The sequence below is a fragment of the Protobothrops mucrosquamatus genome, unplaced genomic scaffold (genome assembly GCF_001527695.2).
Source record: "Protobothrops mucrosquamatus isolate PMUCROS unplaced genomic scaffold, P.Mucros_1.0 scaffold3791, whole genome shotgun sequence".
NCBI lineage: Eukaryota > Metazoa > Chordata > Lepidosauria > Squamata > Viperidae > Protobothrops > Protobothrops mucrosquamatus.
Genome location: NW_015389744.1, coordinates 78 through 9,273, shown reverse-complemented (window position 1 = coordinate 9,273; position 9,196 = coordinate 78). Strand labels below are relative to the sequence as shown.

The following is a 9,196-nucleotide window of genomic DNA, read 5'->3' as shown; positions in this document are numbered from 1 at the left end:
CAGATTAGTCCAAAGATGCAGCCAAATTATATTGAGCCAGCCTTTGAACTATGAACATTCCTATTTTTGTTTTACTAAATGTCTTGTTTGGCAGAAAGAAAGAAAGAAAGAAAGAAAGAAAGAAAGAAAGAAAGAAAGAAAGAAAGAAAGAAAGAAAGAATCATTTCTATCTAAAAACTATAATTCCCATACCAACTGTCTTAGCCATAAGGAAGAAAGAGAATCACTTCTAAAGAAAAAACTATAATTCCCACGCCTACTATCTTAGCATAAGAAAGGAAGGGAGGAAGGAAGAACGAATGTTCCAAACAAAAACTCTTAATTCCCACATGTACTATAATTCCCATACCTACTTTCTTGGCATTAGTCATCAGAAAAGAGACTTCTAAAGAAAAAAACTATAATTCCCATACCTACTTTCTTAGCATTAGTCAAGAAAGAGACTTCTAATGAAAAACTATAATTCCCAAACCTACCTTCTTAGCATTAGTTATCAAGAAAGAAAGAGACTTCTAATGAAAAACTATAATTCCCAAATCTACTTTCTTAGCATGAATCATCAGGAAATAAAGGGAAAGAATAACATCTATCTAAAAACTATAATTCCCACGCCTACTGTCTTAGCATAAGAAAGGAAGGAAGAGAAAGAAAGAAAGAAAGAAAAAGAATGTTCCAAACAAAAACTCTTTAATTCCCACATGTACTATAATTCCCATACCTACTTTCTTAGCATTAGTCATCAGGAAAGAGACTTCTAAAGAAAAAACTATAATTCCCAAACCTACCTTCTTAGCATTAATCAAGAAAGAGACTTCTAATGAAAAACTATAATTCCCAAATCTACTTTCTTAGCATTAATCATCAAGAAACAAAGAAAAAAATCACATCTATCTAAAAACTATAATTCCCACGCCTACTGTCTTAGCATAAGGAAGGAAGAGAAAGAAAAAGAATGTTCCAAACAAAAACTCTTAATTCCCACATGTACTATAATTCCCATACCTACTTTCTTAGCATTAGTCAAGAAAGAGACTTCTAATGAAAAACTATAATTCCCAAACCTACCTTCTTAGCATTAATCAAGAAAAAGAGAGACTTCGAATGAAAAACGATAATTCCCACACCTATTTTCTTAGCATTAGTCATCAAGAAACAAAGAGAAAGAATCACATCTATCTAAAAACCATAATTCCCACGCCTAGTGTCTTAGGATAAGAAAGGAAGGAAGGGAAGAAAGAAAGAACACTTCTAAACAAAACTATAATTCCCGTGACTGTCTGCTTACAGGTGACCCTTGTTCACCCCAGGGAATTAAGCAGTTTTTCTCCGTTTTCAATCCCAATCTTTGTCCTCTCCCGTCTCTCAGTTTCCTCGGTACCAACTTCACCTCTACTCCGTCTTTCCGCTGAGACACCACTCTAGTTCCCTTCAAAGCGTCTGTCTTCGACAGCGTCACCCAGTTTTGACGATGGCCTCTTCCTCTTTCCTCGGACTTTGCTGCGTAATCCTGCTGGTGCCGGATGCAGGTAGCCCTCGACTTATTGACCGTTCTGATTTATAACTAACCCCGGATCCGAAGTTCCGGCGGTCCTCCCCCCCAACCCTGTAGTCGCAGGACTGCACTCCGAGCCCTTGGCGGCACGGCCCTGTTTACGTCCGTTTGCGGTGTCCTGCAGTTACGCGACTGCGTTTTATGACGATTTTCGCCCAAGCCCGGCACTGATTTCGGGTTTTCGGCAAAACCGCGCCCTAGTGAACGGGCTCGCTTAACGATTGCCACGTTCCTTTAATGACTACCACAAAGACGGTCTAAAACGGGGAGGCTCCCATTACGGTCGTAACTCGAGGACTACCTATAAATTCTGCCACGGGCACGGTGAAGCAGCATCGCCCTTCAAGTGGGTCCATTCGAACATTTCCATGACAATCTTTGGAGCTTGGCCCCCCCCCAGAATTTAGTCCTGGAGGACCACTTGGCACCCCCCCCCAAATGTCTTGCCCTTTGTCTGGCCAGATGACCCCAAGTTCTGATTAGTGTCCTTATTAAATATGGCTGACATTTCGCCGTGTCTCATTGGACCAGTCTTGGGGGCTGGCGGAGTTACAAGAGGCTTTTTCTAGAACGGGGGGAGGGGGGGGGAGATCCAACCTTGGCACCTTTAAGACTGGTGGACTTCAACTCCCAGAATTCCCCAGCGGGCACTGTCACTTTTTCACTTAGTGACAGCTTTGCTTAACAATGGAATAGCCGGTCCCTAAATGAGACTATATGTTAACGTCCCCATCGGCTGGCAAAGTTTAACTAGAACTCAGGAGAAACTTCCTGACAGTTAGAACAATTAACCAGTGGAACAACCTGCCTCCAGAAGCAGCGAATGCTCCAACACTGGAAGTTTTTAAGAAGAGACTGGACAGCCATTTGTCTGAAATGGTATAGGGTTTCCTGCCTGAGCAGGGGGTTGGACTAGATGACCTCCAAGGTCCCTTCCAACTTTATCATCATCATTATTATTATTATTAACTGTTCCACGTGGCAAATTCAAGAAATGTCTAGTTGGCAGCCACTGAGCCTTGCCCACGTGCCACTGAATTTAATGGGGAGCGTGGAAAGGAACCCACACGCTGTATTGTACAACTCCTACACATTTCAGAATCACAGAATCACAAGAGTTGGAAGGGACCTTGGAGGTCTTCTAGTCCAGCCCCATGCTCCGGCAGGAAACTCTATCCCATTTCAGACAAATTTCAAAAGAGTTTTAAAGAGGAAAAAGTAGTTTTCATGGTTAAGTGGCCAAAGCTAGAGTGCATTTTATTTCTGTAAGCTCATCTCTCCGAATGAGTTGGGCAGCCATCTAAATTTTCTTAATGAATAAATGCATCGATATAAATTGGATGTTGAAAAGTTCAGGGAAATCACATTTAATCTTGGGAGACCAGGGCCTGCAATGAATCCCTATCCCCTGTACTGTTCACCCACTTAAGATACCAGAGCTATATTTCTTTAAAGAAAATATTCCACGTGGGAGTACGAATTATACTTCTTACCAGGGCATTTGTGGGGGTGGTGAGGTCAAAAAAGTCAAGATGGTGCTTCCAGCCATGCAGATCCTTTTTTTATACCCTGTGGAGTTGGCACCTTGATTTATTTTGACAAGCAAATTTTTATTACAGGTAGACCTTGACATATGACCGTAACGGAGTCTGCACGTGAAGGTTGTATGTCAGGTCAGTCATGTGACTGATGTGATTTTTGACCATTTTTTTTCACTGGTCATTAAGCGAACACCTCCGTTGTTAAGTGAACCCATTGATTGCTAGGGAGCGGTTTTGCTGAAAACCAGAAATAACGTCCGGTTTTCAGCAAAGGGTGGTCATGTGTCCGTGGGATGCTACAAATGACATACATGCCGCCATATTGGTGGGTGCCTGAAATGCAGTCACATGACCATGGGGGGGGGGCGTGGCCGTCAGAACTTTGGAACCAGGTTGTAACTCTTTGTTACTTATGACCATAAGTTGAGAACTACCGTATTTTGTGGATATTTCTCCTTAAAATAAAAAATACAATAAAGATATTTCTGAAACTATTTTAACATGATGGCATTGATTTTAAATCCCAGGGGAAAAAGCGATAGGAAAGCCTGATTAAGTGCCATTATAAAGAACTGGATCTCTTTGTTTGCCATGATCTGTTGGTCCTGTCCTGCTGGATTTGTCCTAAAACACTGTTTGAAATGGGTCGAAACATTTCCAGGTTGTTTTGTGTCCTTTTTGTATGTTTAAAGAAAGATTTTAAAAGGCTATCTTTAATTAGTGAGTTCTATAGTATTTGTTTACTGGAGTCTATTTTTATGATGTATTGTAATCTTTTTAAAAAAAACACACACACAAAATCAATGGATTTGCATGTAAATTGCCTCCTCTTGAACTTTTTGGAGAGATTTGATATCTGTAAATCATGGCTTTTTAGTCCTCTGGATTATTTTTTTAATGATAAGGGTCTTAAAAATATCTGCTGTTTATAGATACATCAACATTCCTCTTTAATCAAATGTGACACTGGTTGTACTGTACCAAATAAAATTCTTTCTGACTCTGAATTCTGATTGCATTAGGTATGTGTGTGTGTTTGTGTGGGTATGTTTGTGTGAGAGAGAGACCACGTGATTGGACCCAATTTTACAACTGTGTTTAAGCGTTAAGCGAATCATGTAGGAATAAGTCAAAATCACACAGTCATTAAGCGTATCACACAGTCATAAATCTGAATCCATTCCCTTGAATGGGTGTTTCAGGAAACTAGCTGAAATGTTGCAAATTGTGATGATTTAATCATAAATAAGTGCCAAAAATATGATTGTGTAACTGTTTCTTTTACTTGTTCTTCCTCCATCTTTAAATTTAACAGGAATCTATAGAGTTTCTTGATCAACTTTTCATCTGTTTTTAACAGTATCTGATCAAAGTCTGTCTGTTCTTTATAAAATCCCGTTTTAACATCTTTTTCATATCTCGTTTGAATTTGCAGATATGGCCACCATGCTAAATCAATACCTTGTTCTTGTAATTCTTGTCTGTCTTTCAATTTTCCTTCATTGTCCAAAATATCTTTATAAGTCACAACTTTATTGTAGTTAATTACATTTGGGTAAGTAAAACCTTCCATTGTTGAAAGCCATTCAGGTATCTTAATATAAATGCTTTCTGAGGCATCATTAACTCCAAACGGTCGTAAGCCGAGGGCTACATATACCGTATACTGCTCAGGACTGTAAGATAGTTCAGGATGCCTATGCCCAAAACACACTGAAGGTAAGAAAGAGTTTAGTAACACACAAGGGAGGGCCAGGAACTGCATGGCAATTAAAATTATAATCCATTGTGTATAGTTAACGATAGATGGTTTGAACCCCAGCTATATATATATATATAGGTACTCCTTGAGTCAACAACCGTTTAGTGACTGAAGCTACAACTGATAATATAACCGATAATTTCCCAAAAGGATGAAGTCCATCATATCTTTGAGTTTTAATTGGATGCACAAATCCTTTTCTCTTTTTCCTTCCTTCTTAAGCCATCTAGAATTATTTGGCCGTTGGGCAGCCTTATAAATTTATTTAGCAAATGCATAGATCAGAGATCCCCAATCTTTTGGGCACCAGGGACCGGTTACGTGGAGAGAGGTTTTTCTGCCGACTGCAGGGTGCGTGGTTTTGTGTGCTGCCTGCATCCCATGGACGGTGCTTTGCTTGTTTGTGTGGACCGGTTGCTGGCGTGCCGTGGCCCACTACCAGTCCACAGAGCGAGGGTTGGGGACCCCTGGCATAGATAACATACATTCGCCTGGTGGTCAGTGTTAATGAATTTCTCGGAAGAGAGCTAGGCTAGATTTGAGATATGTACCTCGGTATTGCAGATAGTCAACTTGCAATCATTCATTTAGCGACCGTTCGAAGTTACGATGGCACTGAACAAAGTGACTTAACAACTGGTCCTTAGTACTTCTGATCGCCACAGCATCCCAAGATCAAAATTTGGGCGCTTAGCCACCAGCGTGTATTTAAGAGAGTTGCAGTATCATGAGATCACAATTTATGACCTTCCCAACCGGCTTTCGACAAGCAAAATCCATGGAGGAAGCTGGATTCGCTTAACGACGGCATGATTCGCTTAACAACCCTACAGGAGACACTGTAATTCACGAACCCTGCAACTAGAGAGCTAGGTCCCTCCAAAGGCTACAGAATCTGGAATGGCATGTGCGAATGGCCTTGGGAAACGGGGAGGAAGAACCACAGACTAGGCAGCAATCAGATAAGAGGCAGCTGAGCCCAGCAAAGGAAAAAAGGCGTGGCAAACATCTGAAGAAGGGACCCTCCCTAATTTCTTGGGATGTAAATGTGAGGGGGAAATTATGGACTTCCATACTTGCAAGAATCTGGTAATGTAACTTTACAATAAAGCAAATCTAGTACTCCTGGGTGTGTGTGAGTTCTAGTTCTACTTTAGGTATGAATTCCAGATGGGTGGTAGTTGAGTTCTAGTTCCAACTTAGGCATGAAAGCTGGCTGGGTGGCTTTGGCCAATCAGCAGGAGACTGAGCGGTCTAGTCCTGCCTTAGTCTTGAAAGCCAGCTGGGTCAGAGGTCACGAACCTTTTCATGCTGGCAGCCCGGAGGGAAAGGGAGCAGCTGGGAAATTTGTGCATATGCGTGCACGCGCCTGAACGGACCTATGCGCAAATGGGGCCATGCGCAACCACGCGGGGCTAGCGGCCCATTTGCGCAGGCCCATAGGCGCTAGCTGCCAACGCTAGCACCCACGTGCATGCGCAAATGGGCCACGCAATCTGCACGGGGCTAGCGGCCCCATTTGCGCAGGTGTGCAGGCGCTAACCACTGCCACTAGCAACTGTGCGCAAGACCAAACGGGCCCATAACCCCCGCGTGCACTAGCGGCCCCATTTGCACAGGCGCTAGCCGCTGCCTCTAGCACCATGTGCATGCGCAAATGGGTCTGCACACTGTCTAGCCTGTCCCGCGGCCCAGTGGCCAGTAGCCCTTGGTTGGGGACCCCAGAGCTAGCTGGTTTTAGGCCAATTACTAGGACACTGTGAGTTCCAGTCCTGCCTTAGGCATGAAACTGGATGAGTATTTTTGGGCCGATCACCAGGAGATGGTGAGTTCTACTCCCGCCTTAGACATGAAAGCCAGCTGGGAGATTTTGGGCCAATCACCAGGAATCTGTGAGTTCTAGTCCCACCTTAAGCATGAAACTGGATGAGTATATTTTGGCCAATCACCAGGAGACGGTGAGTTCTAGTCCCGCCTTAGACATGAAAGCTGGCTGGGTGACTTTGGGCCAATCAGCAGGAGATTCTGAGTTCTATTCCCTCCTTAGGCATGAAAGCCGATGCTCACAGCAATGCTCGCGCGAGAGGGGCTGCGAACACCCACGACGCTCGTGCAAGTGGGGCTCCGATGCTCACAGCAATTCTCGTGCGAGTGGGGCTGCGAACGCCCATGATGCGGGCACAAGTGGGGCCGCAAACACTCGCAGTGATGCTCGCACAAGTGGGGCTGTGCACGTACGTATATGCAGGCACACTGGCCAGCCACTCATGTGGCCCGGTATAGTGGACCGCAGACTACAGGTTGGGGACCCCTGCCCGATACCATTTCAGACAAGTGGCTGTCCAGTCTCAGCAACGCAAATTTGGGGTTCAGTTGCGGCAGCAAGTTTGAGAACTACCTGTCTTCCCACAAAGAAGGAGCGGGTGCTTTGATGCCGTGCTTTTTTAAAAATAAGGGTTTTGTTTTTAATCTGGCTTATTTTTACACCCCTGGGGAATGGCTAAGGTGGGAAAATCAGGGTTGTGTGGTGGTCTCTCCGTTGCTTTCGGCAAGATACGGTTTAGTCTTAAGCAGTAGGGAATCGTGCCACGGTTCGTAAACAAGCGTGTAGGTTTCCGCTCTTCGGACGGTGAACCTGTACAAGCAGTCGGGCAACAAGTTGTGGATTTCACACGTGTGGGAGGTGACCGGCATAATTCCACACTGGACTCGCTCTTGAGGCGTTCTGGGCTCCAACAGCCGAAAGTGGAGTTCAAACTGGTCAAGCTGGGACTGCTGGCTGGTGACCAACCATTTGAGGCTGACCCAGTCTTCGTGAGCCACGGATTCCCTCCGGTCAAACATCACCGGCATCTTGGTGCTGAGGACTAGTCTGATGTGTGGGATTTTGGTGATCCCAACGTCGGAGACCAGCCGGTGTTTGATGTACAACCTTCCGGGGACCAGTATGGCCAGGAAGTAATCCATCTGTTCCGAAAGTCTGGAGAGCTTCTGCCTGACCGTGTCCCACCTGGAAAGGAACGTCATCATGTCGCAGTTCTCCAGAAGTTGGACCAGCTCCTCCCGACCTCTCTCTAATTCTTCTAGCAGGTCAGACAGGAGCAGCAGCTGAATCTTGGTCTGGATGGTGCCCACTTTTTTCATCCTTTGGAACCGCCAAGGATCGATCAGCTGGAACATGGTGGTGGGAAGCATCAGGTGGTTCTGATCGCCCAGGGCCAGGTGCTTGGGCAGGATTTCGAGGTAGTAGGAGCACTTCTTGAGAAGCTCGATCCGTTTGTGATGGCGTCGGAGCAGGTGCAGGCTCAGATCCGTGTGCAGGAATTCCAGCACCACGTTCTTCCTCTCCGAGGAGATGCGCCAAGCTTCGTTCTCCGGCTCTTCGTCGTGGTACGCCATGGTTGGGAGGTTGGCTCCTAACTTGTTCAAGTAGACGTCAGTCATTCCAATGTTCATCCTACCTGGGCTGGAAGAATAGAATAGAAACAGAGTTGGTAGGGACCTTGGGGGTCTTCTAGTGCAGAGGTCTCCAACCTTTGGGGTGTTGTGATTCCTCACCAGCCAGTGGACCCAGCAGCTGAGTCTGAGGAATCAGAGGAGGAGGAGGAGAAGGGGCCTGGAGTGACATCAGAGTCAGAGGAAGGCTCTGAGGAGCGCCAAGACTTACAGTCTAACGAGGAGCCTGGCCCCTCTACTCGCGCTCAGCCTGAGACACAACTGTAGTGGGAGTCTGAATTGGACAGTGATGAAGAACAGCTGGGACAAATCCCGGATGCACGAAAGCGCAGGAAAGAGAAGCAAGTAGGACAGAGGAATGCAATGAGGCGGCTCCAAAGGCAAAGGAGAAGGCATTAGGAAGCTACGCCTGGGCTGAATTATAAAAGGGAAGGTGTGGGAGGTGCTGATTGCCGAAGGCAACTGTTTGTGTTGAGGATCGAGTTTCTGTGATCCCCCTTTGTGACCTTCTTACAAGCAAAATCAAGGGGGAAACCACATTCACTTAACAACTGGGTTAGTAACTTAACTGCTGCAGCGTTTCCCTTAACAACAGTGGCACAAAATGGGGCAAAATTCACTTGGCAATGATTCACTTGGCAACAAAAATTTTGGGGCTCCACTGTGGTCGTACGTCAAGGATTACCTGTATATATGCAGTTAGTCCTCGAGTTACAACAGTTCATTCAGTGACCGTTCAAAGTTACAACGGCTCTGAAAAAAGGGACTTGCGGCCGTTTTTCACAGGTACAACCATCGAAGCCTCCGCAGGGTCACGCGATCAAAATTCAAAGGCTTGAAAACTGGCATGTACTTATGACAGTTGCAGGGTCCCCTTTTGTGAGC

The 9,196-nt window shown here is 45.2% G+C and overlaps 1 protein-coding gene across 1 annotated transcript; it reads right to left on the bottom strand.

Moving 5' to 3' along the window:
• Positions 1-7,369: 7,369 nt before the first annotated feature.
• FNDC11 (fibronectin type III domain containing 11) lies at positions 7,370-8,321 on the bottom strand (the record flags this gene model as incomplete). The annotated part of the gene is made up of 1 exon (XM_015827558.2): positions 7,370-8,321. A coding segment is annotated over one exon (952 nt), but the record flags the coding sequence as incomplete, so codon positions are not given.
• Between the last annotated feature and the right edge of the window lie 875 nt (positions 8,322-9,196).